This window comes from Dermacentor silvarum, chromosome 2 (genome assembly GCF_013339745.2).
Source record: "Dermacentor silvarum isolate Dsil-2018 chromosome 2, BIME_Dsil_1.4, whole genome shotgun sequence".
NCBI lineage: Eukaryota > Metazoa > Arthropoda > Arachnida > Ixodida > Ixodidae > Dermacentor > Dermacentor silvarum.
In genome coordinates, this window is record NC_051155.1 from 3,388,486 (window position 1) to 3,406,659 (window position 18,174).

Consider the following 18,174-nt stretch of genomic DNA (forward strand, 5'->3'; position numbering starts at 1 on the left):
AGAAAATGGCAAATCAGTTCTGCGGAATCATGCAAGGCGGAGGAAATAGAAAAATCGTCGTCCGCTCGAATGTAGCACGAAGCTACAAAGGAAACCCGTCTCAGAAAGAATGCTTTGCAGTAGAGGAATCCTGGTCCGGGATTCGAACCCGGGACCAACGCCTTTTCGGGGCGGTCGCTCTACCATCTGAGCTAACCAGGAGGCTAGCAGATTGCAGCGCGAGGGCGAATTAATCGACAACTCAAAGAACAGAGAAAATGACAAATCAGTTCTGCGGAATCTTGCAAGGCGGAGTAAATATAAAAATCGTCGTCCGCTCGAATGTAGCACGAAGCTACAAAGGAAACCCGTCTCAGAAAGAATGCTTCGCAGTAGAGGAATCCTGGTCCGGGATTCGAACCCGGGACCAACGCCTTTTCGGGGCGGTCGCTCTACCATCTGAGCTAACCAGAGGCTAGCAGATTGCAGCGCGAGGGCGAATTAATCGACAACTCAAAGAACAGAGAAAATGGCAAATCAGTTCTGCGGAATCATGCAAGGCGGAGGAAATAGAAAAATCGTCGTCCGCTCGAATGTAGCACGAAGCTACAAAGGAAACCCGTCTCAGAAAGAATGCTTCGCAGTAGAGGAATCCTGGTCCGGGATTCGAACCCGGGACCAACGCCTTTCGGGGCGGTCGCTCTACCATCTGAGCTAATCAGGAGGCTAGCAGATTGCAGCGCGAGGGCGAATTAATCGACAACTCAAAGAACAGAGAAAATGGCAAATCAGTTCTGCGGAATCATGCAAGGCGGAGGAAATAGAAAAATCGTCGTCCGCTCGAATGTAGCACGAAGCTACAAAGGAAACCCGTCTCAGAAAGAATGCTTCGCAGTAGAGGAATCCTGGTCCGGGATTCGAACCCGGGACCAACGGCTTTTCGGGGCGGTCGCTCTACCATCTGAGCTAACCAGGAGGCTAGCAGATTGCAGCGCGAGGGCGAATTAATCGACAACTCAAAGAACAGAGAAAACGGCAAATCAGTTCTGCGGAATCATGCAAGGCGGAGGAAATATAAAAATTGTCGTCCGCTCGAATGTAGCACGAAGCTACAAAGGAAACCCGTCTCAGAAAGAATGCTTCGCAGTAGAGGAATCCTGGTCCGGGATTCGAACCCGGGACCAACGCCTTTTCGGGGCGGTCGCTCTACCATCTGAGCTAACCAGGAGGCTAGCAGATTGCAGCGCGAGGGCGAATTAATCGACAACTCAAAGAACAGAGAAAATGGCAAATCAGTTCTGTGGAATCATGCAAGGCGGAGGAAATAGAAAAATCGTCGTCCGCTCGAATGTAGCACGAAGCTACAAAGGAAACCCGTCTCAGAAAGAATGCTTCGCAGTAGAGGAATCCTGGTCCGGGATTCGAACCCGGGACCAACGCCTTTTCGGGGCGGTCGCTCTACCATCTGAGCTAACCAGGAGGCTAGCAGATTGCAGCGCGAGGGCGAATTAATCGACAACTCAAAGAACAGAGAAAATGGCGAATCAGTTCTGCGGAATCATGCAAGGCGGAGGAAATATAAAAATCGTCGTCCGCTCGAATGTAGCACGAAGCTACAAAGGAAACCGGTCTCAGAAAGAACGCTTTGCAGTAGAGGAATCCTGGTCCGGGATTCGAACCCGGGACCAACGCCTTTTCGGGGCGGTCGCTCTACCATCTGAGCTAACCAGGAGGCTAGCAGATTGCAGCGCGAGGGCGAATTAATCGACAACTCAAAGAACAGAGAAAATGGCAAATCAGTTCTGCGGAATCATGCAAGGCGGAGGAAATAGAAAAATCGTCGTCCGCTCGAATGTAGCACGAAGCTACAAAGGAAACCCATCTCAGAAAGAATGCTTCGCAGTAGAGGAATCCTGGTCCGGGATTCGAACCCGGGACCAACGCCTTTTCGGGGCGGTCGCTCTACCATCTGAGCTAAGCAGGAGGCTAGCAGATTGCAGCGCGAGGGCGAATTAATCGACAACTCAAAGAACAGAGAATATGGCAAATCAGTTCTGCAGAATCCCGCAAGGTAACAATATACGCCCATATAGCACTGCCGTTGGCCGATAGTAGACATCAATCAAAAAGCATGCTTGGATCTACCTGCTGTTACTGCCTGATTTTTTAGACATTTTTGTCACCCCCAGCGAGACTGAAAAATAAGACGCTGACTGTTAAATCTGGACCATAAAGGTCGTCTTGATTCAATTTTCGAGCAAGAACGAAGTAATGGTAAGTGCAAAATGTTTTTTAAAGGAATCTTGAGCCACCCCTTGGGCTTGGTGAAAAAACAGTCTCCGAATAGCATATGCTACTGTGAACATCTCGGCCAAATTTTGTAGTTGTGTGCGGCGTGTGGAGCTCGAAAGCGTAGCGCGAAATCGCCTTTTTCTCAAATGCTCTTTTTTCAACAGAAGCTTGCTCCTCACTATTTTCAAGCTGCTTTATTTCGTAATTCTGAACTTAAAATTACAGCACAGACACCTAAGATGGACCACAAAAGGAAGATACGACACACACACACACATTTCGTAATATAGCGGTTGCTATTGGACAATAGCTGACATCAATCAAGAAGGGTTTTTGGATCAGTGCACTTCTTTCTACTGCCACTGTGTATATTTATTGCCGCACTTTAATAAACAGGCTGCAGTAAGCAAAAATCTGCTCTCGCATTTTCCACTTTCGAACTGCGCACAGCCATTCCTTAAGTGTAAGAGAAGCTTCGACATGTGAACCCGTGCTCCTTCTCGCAAGTTATGCCACGAGCTGAAACACTAAATATTCCCGGCCATTGTATACAGGATACCTTGTGCAGACTTGGTGAGAGTGGAAATTTCTAGAGACGCCTCAAAGAGCACAACATTGCCCTCTTCCAGCATGCGCAGCATCACTCGGACGACACCATTGTGCAATTACCGCAAGAGGCATAATCCAGACAACTAGATACATCGGAATGACGGTAATCTGCCGCCTGCTGGCACATGATGCCTTAACCCTTTAAAGGTCACTTTTTTTTTTTCAGATTTAAACTCTTGAGAATGACCTATATTGAAAAAAATTAGAATAAAAATAAGTAGATACACTTGAATTGATACATTCTGATTCGGCCCTTGTGTAGTAGTCCGCATGGGAATAAACGCCGATCGACTCACTTGCAGCAGGGCAACCAGCGCGCATGCTCACAGTGTAGTGTAATCAAACCGTGTAAGTGAGCACACACAAGAAAACTCGATGGGTGTGCGCCCATCAGAAAAAACCAAACGAGTCAGACACTTGAAGTAATTCTTCATTCCGTCGCGAAGAGGGGCAGTCAGTTTTCGCGAGCCGACTCTCGAGAAAAGAAATGCAGGCATGACATCACCGTTTGTATTAGGCGGCATTGTACGGCAGCACCGCACGCCCTATACAGTAAAACCCCGGTGATATGATCCCGGCTGGTATGAATTTCGGTGTGATACGAATTCGTAGCATTCCCCGGCCGAAATACATTGCTCGCAATACGAAAAAAAAAAAAAAAAAACGGTCGTTCCGAACGTATTGCCGTGCCGCTGCGGATCATAAGAACGCGTGAGCAATGACGGTGGCGGCTGAGTCAGCGGGGCGACCGGCACAGACAAGCCGGCACAGCGGGATCTGGGCGGGATCTATCGTCGCCAAGCAACCGACTACGTCACGCGGCTGCGCAATCTCTCATTGGTCCCCACGTCGAACGGACCGGACCACATCACAGCCTAGCCGATGCTTAGCGAGAAAGTAGACGAGGACTAAGGCTGCAACGACGACTGCGACGCAGCCCCAACGGCCAAAACGCCCCCTGCACTCGATGTGCTCAGGCGTGTTCAGTGGCATGCGAAAACATTCCTGAGATTATGTGGGTGCATTTATACGCCTTTCCGACGGCGTTTGTTGACGATTTGGGCAAAAAGAAAACGTCCCGTTGATATGTTTTTCAAGGGACCGCGCGCAAAAGAAAAAGCTGCAGTTTCGGCCGAAAGGTGATGCAACGATTGCGATAGCAAATTAGTAGACAGCTGTACCAAGTAAGGATAGTAGTTGTACCGGCCGTACAAACTTTTAAACATTTGCTAACTAAATTAACAAGCACGATGTCACGTGCGCACAGGTAAACATTTAACACATCTCGCTCGATGACCGCAGACACTCGCTATCGAAATGCTGGCATGAGGAAGCGCAGCAGCAGCAGCGAGCGAATTGACCTTTGCGCTGTCTCAACGCGAACTAAACGTCGAAGGCACAGCGCATACGAAGCTACTGGCACTAGGCGCACTTTGTCAACATCGCAGATCATATTGACGATGAGGTCCGCGCGGGTGCAAATTTTGCGCACGTCGCAGATCGCTTTCAAGATACGGCACCCACGCAGGTGCGTCGTATCTGCAAGGTGTCGGTGGCTTGTTGCAACGCATATCGGTCGTTTGTTGCAATGTACAAGCTGGCTGCACCGCTAAATTTACGTGACCACCACATTAAAACGCAATGTAAGATGCAGGAACATTATAGATTGGCAACGTATCATAGGCAACGCCCGGTAATTCGAATGCGAAAGCATTTGCGATGGTTAATTCGAACATACCGCGCACCGACAATGCTCTCAGCAGTGCGCCAAATCACGTGGCGGCGCCTCCGACCGGCATTTCTCCGACGCTGCCATAGAGAAAAAGCTTAAGGGAGACCCCTCAACGCCGCGCGGAGAGGAAAAAAAAAAAGAAAAAGAAAAAAAAAGAACCGCGGCGCCACTCTCAAATAGCAAGGTCGCCGTTTCTGCATGGCACCGGAACACATGTGTACGTGCCGACATCTCAGTGAACGATGCGGCTGCGGCGCAGAGGGAAGCAACGGCGGAGGCCCCGTCCGGCCAACGAAACTGCCAACGCTCGCTTCAACGGCAGAGAACGAAACTTCAGGGGGCACGGAGACAGCTGAAGGTGGGGAAAGCCACCGAAGCGACGGAGTTGCTGAGGCCAAGTCCGCTTCCCTGCCGCCCTCCTCCCTCACCTGCGACAGTCCCCGCGCGCGCACAGCACCGTGTCGCCTTTTCCTCTTCACAACCACAATCTCTCTCTCTCGCCGTGCCTGCGCCGCCTGCTATCGGGAAGCGAGCGTTGGCCAACGTGGGCAGTTTTGTGGCCCTCTCTCGATATGTGCTTGCACGCCACGATATTTCACAAATTGCACCGCTCGCACGTCGTGCTATGGTGCACGAATACTTAAAAGTAAGTCCTTCTTTTAATTCGGACCAAATATTTGGGCTCTTTCGAGTTCGAATTATCGAGATTCGACTGTACATAGAAGTCATTGGGATTTAGGTCGGGACCGCGAAAACGCGACATGTAGCAGCCGAGAAAACACAGCAGAGAGGAAGGTATCAATGGGGTTCCACTATTAAAAATCTTTTCTGGTAAAAATAAATTCACTTTTCTTGATATTGTGTATGTTTTGATGATACAAATTTCGGGCGATATGAATATTTCACGCGACCCCGCGAGATTCGTATCACCGAGATTTTACTGTACAGTGGAACCTCATGGATACGATCTTCACGGGAACTGGCAAATAAAGCGTATCATCCGAAAATCATATTATCCAACTAAGTATTATCGAGGAAAAAAAAGTATCCTGAAAAACATATTATGCAGAATCGCATCAACGAGGTTTCACTGTACCGGCGCTTGTCTGCGAATAAATGTAGTCGCGCCCCTATGAGCAACAGACAAGCGAGCATCTAGCAGTGACCCTCTGAGAGATTAGAAACCACATAGACATCAGTTTTTACGAGCACAATTAATGAAATCAGCCCACGAGACGAAATCAAAACTAAGCGCTGCGAGCTCTTGCATGTACTAATGCGTGAGTGGTCGCTGAAACACCAGCGTAAGGAAGCCATGGAACGAAAACCAAGAGACTACGAAGCAGAAACGATAGAAAAAAAAATCCTTGTATCCACACAGAGTGGCAGCACCTGCTGGGTTAAAGAGTAAAGAATTGCCTCGTTTTTCAAACATACAGACGGCACCATAAATATACGGCATCGACCATTTGGGACTTGTTTGCGGTGCCGAATATTTAAGGCCTTGACTCTCAAAGGTGTGCAAATACTGAACAGTAGATTTTGAATCGAATCAAGAAAAAGGAAGCTGAATATAGAATCGAATATTAGAAAGTTTTTCACAAAATAAATGTTAAAAAATTTCGGACATCAAAATACAGCGCTGCATATTCTCGGGAGTCTGCTAGCATTGCACAACAAGCAAGCCATCAGCAATGCACATAAATCAAGATATACCCTGCTGTTACGTTCCCGGGTGCTGTGTTTTCCTGGCTGTTAACGTTGTTTTCAGCCGGTCCCGGCATAGCTCCCATAGGACCCAATGCATTGGTAACCCCGCTGTTGCATCGCAACTGTAGGACCGTTCCCGCATCATGCGTTGCTAACTGCCACCCCGCGCCGGCCCGAGCAGCCACGTTGACTTTTCATCTCACTTGGCTTGGTGACTTGACGATGGGATAGGCCGCCCGAAGTGCCGGGATCAACACCTATGACGTATTTTCAGTTTCCGCCAGCAAAAGCATGGCCACTGAGATCCGTATTTGCTATCTAAAGATGGTGTTTATGATGCGTTGGGGCTCTAAAATTGGTTTTGGCACATACCGTATTTACTCGCATAATAGACACTTTTTTTTACCGAAAAATATGCACAAAGTTGGGAGGTGCGTTCATTATACGGGGTAAAATTTTGAGCAATTTTTTTGTCCGTGGCCACCTCTAAAAAAGTTGCAGTTTCGCCCAGAAGGCAAACGATCGATTGTGATAGCAAATGCGTACACAGCTATACGAAGTGAGGATAGTAGTTTTAACAGCCGTATAAAGTTGCAAACATTCACTAACTACGTAAATTAACGAGCATGGTGTCAGCGCACACAGGCAAACATGAACACATCACACTCGATGACTGCGGACACTCGCTGTCAAGATGCTGGCGTGAGCAAGCGTGGCAGCAACAGCGAACGAAGTGACCTTCGTGCCATGTATCGCTTCAACGCAAATTGTCCCTCTGTCCGGTGTCGCGTCATCATTTCGATAGGTCCTGTTGAACTGAACGAACCTTGTACTGACCGAGGCGGACTTGGCGACGTGGCGCCATTCTGCAAAGTGCCGCGTTCGGGCGCTGTGTGTGCGATCCCCGCATCGGGCTGACGTTGGGGAGCGCTTGCAGTGTCTAAGTCTGCTACCGTGTCAGCACAATATTGGCACATGCCTAAACGTCATGCAAAAAAGTTGTGTTCGCGATGATGCAGATTTCCAATTTCTTTTTCTTAACAGACTTGTGGCAGAAGTGATGGTGCCCCATATTGGCTCCTTCTGAACAAAGCAAACACTATACCTCGGCGACTCCGTAGCAGGCGTACATGTAGAAGAAGCCAAAGTACTGGGCCAGGTGACGACCATGTTCTGACACCTCCTTGTTGACAAGCGACAGGACAGCCCCCAGCAGATGGTCCGACAGACTGGCAGCACTCGGGTTTGACAGCAGGCCTGCCCCATCAATATTTGCTTTGCAAAGAAGGACAGGATGCATTTTCAGCCACAACATCTGATTTAGTGCAAGCATACAGAGTCTCATTATAAGAAAGCAATCATAATTCCGCTTGAGATTCCTATATAAACCGATGAATTTTTTTTTATTTCAAGCATACTGCCAGCCTCTAGCAAGTGGCCTTAGGCAGCAGTGCTTACAAGACATGTAGAGAAAGTAACATAATAGCAATACATCGAATACAAGGCGCGATGTTTGACAAAAAAAATATATATATACAGTGTAGACCGCTTATAACGTAAGTCACCAGAGTCGCGAATATCCGCACTATAACCAAAGCAACAATTTTCAAGGCCCGCACATATGCAAAACATGTGCAGCGAGCTGCCACGCGTATGCGACAGTCGAGGAATGCGGCTAGAACATTTGCATTCAATTAACAGTCGAATCTCGATAATTCGAACCAAATCACGCGGCGGCTCCTCCAACCGGCATTGCTCTGGCACCGCCATAGAGTAAAAGCTTAGGAGAGACCCCTCAAGGCTCAATGTCGCGCGCGAACAAAACAAAAAAAGAAAGAAAAAAACACCGCATATCCACGGGGTGAATGATGATGAGTGGCCGAAGCTCCAGAGGGAATCATCGGTAAACCGTGAATCTTCCGTGTAATTCGCCCAGTCTCGCCGCACTAAATCGAACAATTGACTTCCACCAATGACACGCGCCATATGTGACGTCATTCCTATTTTATAACAGCGCCCTTCATTATAATTGCACCATCTCCCGCTTAAGGGGACGCTAGCACAAACGCGTTAGAAACGTGCAGTACTCTCTAGTAAGGGGGCCACAGCGTCTTACGCAGCCGTTTACGCAGCCGTTTACGCATGCCGGAACGTGCACCGCGTTGGCCGACGCCATCTCATGACTGGTGAGAGAGTATAACCCCCGTATTCATAAACACTCCTCGACTTGAACTTGACTTGCCACCGCCTTCAACGCGTTTCGAACGCGCTGCCCAAGGCGGTGGCAAGTCAAGTTCAAGTCGAGGAGCGTTTATGAATACGGGAGTAAGGCGGAGAGGCCACAGCATCTTACACCAGCTTCTTACACGGGCCGTAACGCGCTAGCACAAACGCGTTAGAAACGCGCAGTCTTTCGTTAATGTTGGGTATTTATTGTCATCGTGGTGCGTGTGTCCATGTGTGCTTCGTGGCGTAGTGATTAGCGCCGTGCGTTCGGAAGCGAGGGGTCCCTGGTTCGATTCCGCGCTACGGACACAACTTTCGGAATTTTTTTTTCTCATAAAAGTAGACGTGGCTACCTACTACGACGACTACTACTACTACTACAGAGGAGAGACAGACCCACACCCTAAGGAGCTTCGCCCCTAAAACGCGGCGGAAATTTCATCCTCTCTCAAATAGCGAGGTCGGCGAGGTCGCCGATTCTGCGTTACGCCGGAACATGCAGTGTACGTGCCGACGTCTCAGCCACACTACCGTAGCCACGCGTAAAAAATGGCAGTGAACCCTTCTTTCTCCTTTCTCCAAAGTCAACACGTGACTTTGTAGTCACGTGTTGACCTTGCACGCTGCGGCTATGGTGCAGAGGGAAGCAGCGGCGCTCTCCCAGGCCGGCCAACGAAACTGCCCACGCCGGCAAACGCCCGCTTCCCGATAACGGCAGAAAACGAAACTTCGGGGAGCTAGCACCGGGCTGGCTGGAGCGGCGGTGCCCGCGGGCGCGCACGGTGACAGTCGAAAGTGAGGGAGCTACGAGGGAGGGCGAGGGGAGCCACCGAAGCGGCGGAGTTGCCGAGGTGAAATCTGCTTCCCTGCTGCCCTCCTCCCTCACATTCCACGGTCTCCGCGTGCGCCCTTCGCCGTGCCGGCGCCGCCCACTCGCTGAAGTTTCGTTTACTGCCGTATCGTGAAGCGAGCGTTGGCCGTTTCGTGGCCCTCGCTCGCTATGCGCGCCATGATATTTCATGACTTGCACTCAAGATTCTGGTTACAGCCTCACTGGCTGTTCGTTCGCACCACGTGCCCTTCTCCACTTCGTCTCTCTTTCTTCCTCGAGCACTCCTTGGGGTGCCCGTTTGAGGGGAGCGTTCACCGTCTCCGCCGATTTACGTACTCCCAGGCAGCCCCACTGTAACCGGTATTATGTTTCCCGCAACTGCACTATAAGCGAAACGTGTATACATGGAGTGCTATGGGAAAATTAACGGGAGTCTGAAAAGACTGCACTATATCTGGTCCTGCACTATAAGCGGTTACGTTATAAGCGGTCTATACTGTATATATATATATATATATATATATATATAATAAAATTTATCGAAGCAAAAATCTCCTTCAAATAACAAACCTTCTTTTTGTTCAGAATGAAGATTTACTCTATGCTGAATAAGAAAAAAAATGTGGTGGAACTTCTTGTAACTCATCTGATTTCAAATTGGCAACACGCGTCCTTCCTGCCCTCACTCTTTTGGGCTACATAGTTGGCTTCATACTGTGACCATAGTGCTCCAGCCAAGAATGCTCACTTTCAATAGATTTGTCATTGATTCAGACTGGGTCAATGTATGAAACCAACTGTTACAAGATGCGGGACATCTCCTAGGCTGCGCATGTGCAGCAGTTGTACAACGTATTGAAGCACTAGTGCTTCTGCAGGGTCTTTCGTTTTCAGGTACAACTGGATAATTCCAGATTTTTAAACCACCACCAAGATTTATAACACTTGGGTTAAACCGGTTATTCCCCGAAGCGTTGCCCCTTTTGTAAAGGGTAAGAGTAAATGCAGGCATTACAAACTAATGAATGCTACCTGCCTTGCGCGAGCTAGTAGTCAGTATACATTATATCAAGATTATTAATATATGATACATGCTTCCTTTCCACTCTACACTCGAGCAAAAACTAGCATATATAATATATTCAACACCTGCTGGCCTTGAGTGAATGAAAACCCCTTTAGTAGCCATAGTTACATAAATATGACAATGGTGCATTGCTACATTGCTAGATGTTGTAAACATGTAATTGGCAGAGAAGTAATGTGCTAGGAAATGAATGCAGCACTGACTATATTCTGCACTGCGAACGGTGTAGCTGTAATGTTGAGAGGGCATTTTTGCAATTAACGCACATTCAAAGGTGATGATGATGAAGTGAGTTCAGGGCCAGACAGTGACTGTTGTGAAGAAACCCGTGATCATTTGGCTGAGCATGGGTGACCTCAGTTTAAGTTGTAAGGAGACTTTGTGCATGCATTGACTGTACTCGAGTCTGCCGTGGCTACACGGACTGACTAGGCTGCAGGCAAGCTCTTTGGTCACTTCTGGAATAAATGCACTTAGGAAAGAGGTATAGAAGTAAAAACCAGGCGGGTAAGCGTGTCTCCAGGCACGGAGGCCTCTGGGTGCCCGCATTCCTAGACAGGTCTGGAGGTATTCTCCCAATTATTTGGTCCAAAGTTGGCAACCGTATCAAAGAACTAGCCCACATGTCATTATCCCTGTAAGAACGTTTGTTCGGCGAGCTCGCCTCATCTGTATTTTTGCAATGTGGTCACAAGTCAAGAAGAGAACGACAGAGTGACTCACTTGAGATGGGTGGGCAGAGTGGCGTGTATGGGCCGTCCCTCGACGAGGCATGCGCCAGGAACACCACGATCTTGGCAAAGGCACTGCGCACCTGCACAGCAACAATAGCTGAGAAAGGCTCCACTGACGTACAAACAAACCTCAACATTATTGGACATCCCCAAGTAAATGAAAAGTTTGCTTGGCCATGCTGTTACTTATTTATTTACCTATACACACTGCAGCCCCGCTGGCACTATAGCAGCAGTGGGGAAAACATATCAAGTGTAGTTAAGGGTGGAAAAATCGCATTTCAAATCTCAAAATTATGCTTACACATTTCACTTTTCATGTGCAGAACTCGAGGCACTTCCTCAACCAGAAGACTGCAAAAAATTATTCTAATTGAGGCATGGTAGCTGTAGGCACTTCATTTTTCCATTCATCACTTCAGGCTAGGTGGCTAGAATGGGGAGGTGTGAAAAGCGGCCACTGACGGCAAGGGTGCCAAGAGCTGTAAGCTGCTGCTGTCTGAACTGCATTGGTTGTGCGATTGAAAATTTATACCACTCCGTTCAGAAGCCCCATCTTATTTCAAAAGAGCTGAACCCTACCTCCCTCTTGGCTGGCACAACCTCCAAGCACTTCCTTATTGGTCACCCTTGCCGTCGCGTCAAAAAAAAAAAGCTGCAGCACTCACGCCTTCATGGTACAAATGCACTTAAGTACACACAAATTGTTCTTTAAAAACTTCTTTGCCAAGTGTTGGGTATCACGGTTCAATTTTTAAATATTGCTTCTGTTTTTCACATTGCCTCTGCTTGTGCACAAAGAAGTACGCACGTGAAAAACATGTGCAGTGAGCTCAAGCTCTTACATAGAGGCATGGATTTGTTAAAGCCAATGACAAGAGGAACCACTTTCTTTACCAGCAAAAGATGCTGAACAACTTAGTTTGCTAAGGCAGTTTGGGCAGTGTCTATTATCTAAATTGTGCTGTGGTCTAAACTAGAAAACACAAAAATCTAGTAGAACTCTTCTAATATTTTCCACGGGACCGCAAGAAAAAAAACGTAGCACCCTGGAAATGTTTCACGTGAATGCGCTGTTAAAGGGGCCCTCAAAGATGTTTCAGGCCCCCGTTCTTTGGTCTGTTGGCGAGGTATATACACAAGACGGCAACATACCCTACTGGTATCCAGTACAAAGTTAGCCAAGAAATTTCAAAATACAAGCAAAAAAAAAAAAAAAAAACATGCCCTTAATCCTTTGAGGGTCGAATTCTTTTGCCAAATGCGACCCCCCAGGGTCAATTTTTTTTATTGTTGATTCTTTGAAAGAACCTATGTCGAAAAAAATGTGGTCGTAATTTTTTTAAGGTGACAGTAAAGTGAGGAAGAAATGGTTTGTGTTGTAAAATACACAATGTTCATTCATGAATAAGAAGATATGCACAACGAAAAATGGTTGTGTGCACACCCCTAAACCGAAGCAACTGAGAAGCCTTCGTCTTATTGCTAACAAGGTGTGATAGAGCTTTTGTGGTCTCCAAAAAAGGAAACGCAAAAACGGCAGCATCGTTTGTGTATATATGCGGCTGCCTGGGAATAGGTGTAATCGCGCCGCGGTGGGCGATAAACGATCGAGTAACAAGCGGTCACCCTTTGAGAAATTTGAAACCAGATAGCCATCAGTTTAGCGCGTGCAACAAGCTGGATCCGCCGCAGGAGACAACCGTAACTTGCCGCCGGTGCCGCGCGCACCCGAATGCGCAAGCGAAAGCTGATGTGCCGTTGCCATAAAAAAAAACAAAAAAAAAAAAAAAAACAGAGAGGCATTGCTGCAAGTGAGGAATTGCACATCTTCCCGTTGAGTGGCAGCACATACCAAGCGAAAGAAATGATCGAAAGAGGCGTGCACTTGCCGCCGCCACCGCGCGGGAGTGCCCGGATGCGTGAGTGATAGCCGACGCGCCGTTGCCAAAAAAAAAAAAATGGAGAGGCATTGACGCAAGTAAAAAATTCCATGTGTTTCCGTTGAGTGGCAGCACATGCCAAGCGAAAGAAATGATCAAAAGAGGCGCTTTTTAAATGTAAAAGCGATACCGTACATGTACGCCATTGACCATTTGAAGGTGTTCGCGGAGGCCCTACTTCCACAGTATTGACCCTGAAAGGGTTAACTAGAATTTTGTGTGTTCCCCATTTCTCTCACCCACTGACTTGCTGTCAATGACGTTGTGTGCTCCATGGTCACAGACTCTGGTGTGATGGTGGTGCTGTTACCAAACCATGTGGAGCTTTGTTTACATTGTTGAAGGGAAGGCCACAGTTGCAGGTAATGACGGAGACGCATGGTTGTCCACTACCGGATGAGCAACTTGGGACTGCGCAATGTCTTCTTTCATAGCGTGCGCCGGCAGTTCAGCACAGCAACACAAACAACCGAAAAGGGTGCAGCAACAACGATGCACCGAGGTGAGAAACTTGCATCACACTCACAATTGCACTGCATGTGCAAAACGAGGCGGCGCAGTGGCATACACGAGCCAAAAAAGAAGCTTTCGCACAGACACATTATTCATGTGCGCACTTGACATAGAGCAATGTTCAGAGGACAGAGGCGAAAGAGCAGCCCCAACCGTGTTTTGTAGTTGTGCTTTTTTTGTATCAGTGTCAGTTTGTTCTAATACAGAGTAAAGCAAACAAAAGTTATTCCAGATCTTAATTTATCACGTTTCCACTGCAGTGCGGTGGTTATCTTCAACTTCGTTTTCAACCAATCAGGGACAAGCGAGTGGTGACGTCCATTCCGGACAAATGCTTCTGGCGAGTGCGACTGGGCGATGATGCAGTCAGCAGCAATGTGGCAACTTGTTTGCGTGATTAAAATATTAAATATATTGATGTTGGTGCTTTGACCTACACTGCATCTCCAAAAGTCAGTTTATGCAACCCGTAACAGAAAGACAGTGACTTGAAAAGTGTTTGAGGGCCCCGCAGACACAATGCCTCAAAAGGATTTGCAGTGGCTGACTGATAATGTGGATTTGGCAGAGAATGAGTGAATTATTCCACAAGTGGCCGAAAAAAATGTGATGCATTCTCGGATGGTCACTTTCAAGGATAACTTCTCTTTCACAAGATATCACGTGACTAGCACAAGACCCATTGGCATCTATGAGAGGTGGCATTCTGGGCACATTGCCAAGCGGTCTTGTCTCACTGCTAGGATCGCTGTCACCTGCCGATGCAGTTGGTGCTATGAAGCAAAGTTTCTTCCAAAATGATCCTCCGCCCAAATGGCCTAAGTTTGTCAACGCGTTGCTGCATGCAGATACACTTGCCTACATGGTCAGTCTGTATCACTAGAGATAAACGAAAGTACAGTCCCCAAGCGATTTTACGGACCGCGAGGACCGAAAAATAGTCTGAAAAATCTAGCAGTCTGATAAACTCGTTCAGCCAAAAAAATAAAATTTATTAGGCTTAGAGCAGCTTAAAAAATTCTGTAATAATACTGTGCCTCATACTACGCTTGGAGGCGATCAGATTTGCTTGGATTTGCGCAAGAGTGACATCGTCTCGGTATACTGTCGACAAGAGCGTGTCATCATGTTGGCGATATCCACCAACGGAGTTTGCCATGGAGATCGAAGAAATGAGCCACGTTTCTTCGCACCGCTTGACTCTCGTGAAGGCACAGGAGGTGGCACCAATCACACAAACACAAAGATGCAACAACGACACCCCTAGCTGCTCTGGGATGCACCACGTGCAAAATAGCAAATAAGGATTTAGAAAAAAAAGAGGAAGAAAGAAGCAAGGAGCATTAAGTGATTATGACGATAGTACTGACCAAAGACAGAATGAAAAAAGTCCCTTGACAAATGGTCCTTTGGACCATTGTATCAGCCAAGGAAGAGTGGGCATGGCGTGCAACACTGGAGGATGACGTGCGCTCTCTAGAGATAGTAGGTCAGTTTGATTCGCCTGCATCACTGTGAACCAGTTCACAGCGGTTCACGAGAAGTTCAGAAATTGTGCAGGTCGAGTTCTGCGGTGCAGGCACAGCGCGGCACTTGAACCGAATGCCAAGGTGCAGACGCGGTGCAGGTTTTATGTCCAACTGTGCACGGAGTGCGCAAGTTTGAGAGGTCTTGAACTGAAGGTATGATCAGCTTCTGCGACGTAAATACACACCACACTTGTGTAGACACATCAGGCGTGTGGAAGCGGGGTTTTAATGGCGCTCGCACCCACGTGCTACGGTTGTCTGCTGCGCTGCTGCTTCACACTTGTACGCCTGCACCAAGGCGTCACTAACAGTGGAGTGGGTGCAGCGAAATCGTGAACCAGCCCTGCACCTTTCGAAACGAACAGCATGGTTCAGCGGGCGCCATTGCTGCACCGCTGAAACGAATGGCAGGGTGCAGCACCTCGTGAACTGGTTCAGGCGGTGCAGGCGAATCGAACGTACGCAAACCTAAAGAAATGGTTCCGAAAACTGACGCTGGATTTCCTGTCGCCCGTGAGCTTTGCTCAACGCCTTTTAACAACACATTTTCGCTATCTTTTTCTGACGCTATAATAGATACTTCACCGTCCGCACGTGCCTTTACGTTCCTTGAGATGGGGCCGATTTCGATAGACGTTGATGGCATGTACAATTTGATAAAAAAAGCTGAACTTTCCTCATCGGCAGGTGTTGATAACATCAATGACAAATTCCTTAAGAGTACTGCAGCGTATTCATCTGCTTTCTTGTCATATATTTTTACTTGGTCTTTGCAGAGTTCAACACTGCCAGATGACTGGAAGACGGCGAAGGTGATTCCAGTCCACAAGTCTGGTGATATTCATAACCCCCTAATCTACCGGCTGATCTCCTGAACTTCCATTCCATGCAAGTTATTAGAGCACATAATCTACTGCAACCTGATTAGTTTTCTCGAGTCTAATAACTTTTTTTTGCGTCACAGCAGCATGGTCTTCGTAAAAATTATTCTTGTGAGACTCAATTATTATTCTTTACTAATGATTTGTCTTCCGCTTTAGATCGAGCTTCAGTTATTGACTGCATCTTCCTTGACTTCGCGAAAGCTTTTGATACCGTCTTACATCGACAGTGAGCGCACTCCATCTTGATTGTAGCTTGCTTAAGTGGATGGAATATTTCTTGCAGAATAGAACACAATATATGTTTCTGTTTATGATCATGACTCTAAATCCTGCAATGTAACATTCGGTGTTCCTCAGGGGTCAGTCCTTGGGCCTCTCCTTTTCCAATTTATATTAATGACCTGATTCTGTTACTTCTAATATAAGGCTCTTTGCAGACGACTGCGTTCTGTACCGTATAATTTCTAATGACTCCTCTGTTCTTCAATCTGACCTAAATAAAATTTCTTGGTGTGATACATGGCTTATGAAACTAAACATTAACAAATGTAAAGCAATGAGGGTGTCTCGAAAAATTAACCAGTCCATTTCTGAGGGCTATGAACTTAACAGTTGCCCTCTTCAGTTCGTCGACAGCTACAAGTATCTAGGCGTCCACATCACTAATAACCTGTCATGGCAGAAACATATCCACCATGTTACTAACAAAGCTAACAGTACTCTTGAATTTCCTTGGCGGAATTTCCGCCTCACTCCCGTTCCGTTGAAACTACTACTATATAAAACACTCGTGCATTCTAAACTAGAGTACGCTTCACCCGTATGGGAGCCGTACACTAGCTCGAAAACACAGGCCTTAGAATCGGCTCAAAACCGCTCAGCTAGGTTTATCCTCTCTAACTACTATCGCTTAGCCAGCATTTCTTGCATGAAGCAAAATATTGACCTACCTCTCCTTTCTACTAGACGTCGAATTTCCCCCTTATGCCCGTTTCATAAAATCATCATCACCATCAGCCTATATTTTATGTCCACTGCAGGACGAAGGCCACTCCCTGCGATCTCCAATTCCCCCTGTCTTGCGCTAGCGTATTCCAACTTGCGCCTGCAAATTTCCTAACTTCATCATCCCATCTGGTTTTCTGCCGACCTCGACTGCGCTTCCCTTCTCTTGGTATCCATTCTGTAACCCTAATGGTCCACCGGTTATCCATCCTACGCATTACATGGCTTGCCCAGCTCCATTTCTTCCGCTTAATGTCAACTAGAATATCGGCTATCCCCGGTTGTTCTCTGATCCACACCGCTCTCTTCCTGTCTCTTAACGTTAGTCTCACAAAATATACTACACTAATAGTTTCATAAAATATACTACACTAATAATCAACTAGAAATGACACTTTTTTCACCTCCGAACCATTTGTCATCCGGTAGTGATCATCAAATGAAGGGGTGCCTCAATGTAAAAGCAATGCATACCTCGAAGCCTTCATCCCGAAAACAAGTCAAGACTGGAATCGCCTTCCCGCCTCCATTGTCACTATCACAGATCATGATGTGTTCAAGTTGGCTATCTGTGATCATGTGCTGCATCTTTAGCCATTTTTATTGCGATAGCAATTATATGGACACTCCAAAGCAGATTTCTGCCGTCGGCGTCGCCGTTGCCGTGAGGTTCCGTATGACGTCAATGGAGATGAAATCGTCGCCGCGCGCCGCCGAACGCTGTATGTGCGAGTGGAAGGACGCGAGGGACGCGCGCTTTCACGGGGAGTGAACGCACGGCGGAGAACAAACGCGCGTTCTGAGCCGTGCTCCCTTAAGGGCTGCAGAAGTAGGCGTCTCTTTCCTCCTTTACCATCACCATATATGTAGAGCAAACGCGCCTTCTTCTGATGCACAAAAGGCCGTGGGGGGGAGGGGGAGGAAAGGGAGGCGACGTTTAGCTGCGGCACCAAGTGCATATATTTATATCAGAGGCTCCGGCAACAGTCACCAACGCCGCACGCATTTTGTGCGAACGCGGGTAAAATGCCGACGGCGTCGACAACAGTTCTGCATGTTGCCGGTGCTGCTGCATGTCCAAGTTTATACAGCTGATAAA

General features: G+C 47.5%; 1 protein-coding gene and 6 non-coding genes across 7 annotated transcripts in view; all 7 read right to left on the bottom strand.

Annotated features, from left to right (window-relative positions):
* The window catches only part of LOC119441288 (probable ubiquitin carboxyl-terminal hydrolase FAF-X), a 540,581-nt gene that overhangs the window by 36,447 nt on the left and 485,960 nt on the right, over nt 1–18,174 (bottom strand). The window contains 2 exon segments of the mRNA XM_049661116.1: nt 7,428–7,597; nt 11,191–11,281. Of these exon segments, the coding sequence (XP_049517073.1) occupies nt 7,428–7,597; nt 11,191–11,281 (261 nt within the window).
* Nucleotides 128–201, bottom strand: Trnaf-gaa (transfer RNA phenylalanine (anticodon GAA)). Its single transcript has one exon. It is a non-coding gene; the product is annotated as a tRNA-Phe (tRNA).
* Trnas-cga (transfer RNA serine (anticodon CGA)) lies at nt 882–955 on the bottom strand. Its single transcript has one exon. It is a non-coding gene; the product is annotated as a tRNA-Ser (tRNA).
* On the bottom strand, nt 1,134–1,207 carry Trnaf-gaa (transfer RNA phenylalanine (anticodon GAA)). Its single transcript has one exon. It is a non-coding gene; the product is annotated as a tRNA-Phe (tRNA).
* Trnaf-gaa (transfer RNA phenylalanine (anticodon GAA)) lies at nt 1,386–1,459 on the bottom strand. Its single transcript has one exon. It is a non-coding gene; the product is annotated as a tRNA-Phe (tRNA).
* Trnaf-gaa (transfer RNA phenylalanine (anticodon GAA)) lies at nt 1,638–1,711 on the bottom strand. Its single transcript has one exon. It is a non-coding gene; the product is annotated as a tRNA-Phe (tRNA).
* Trnaf-gaa (transfer RNA phenylalanine (anticodon GAA)) lies at nt 1,890–1,963 on the bottom strand. The gene has a single exon. It is a non-coding gene; the product is annotated as a tRNA-Phe (tRNA).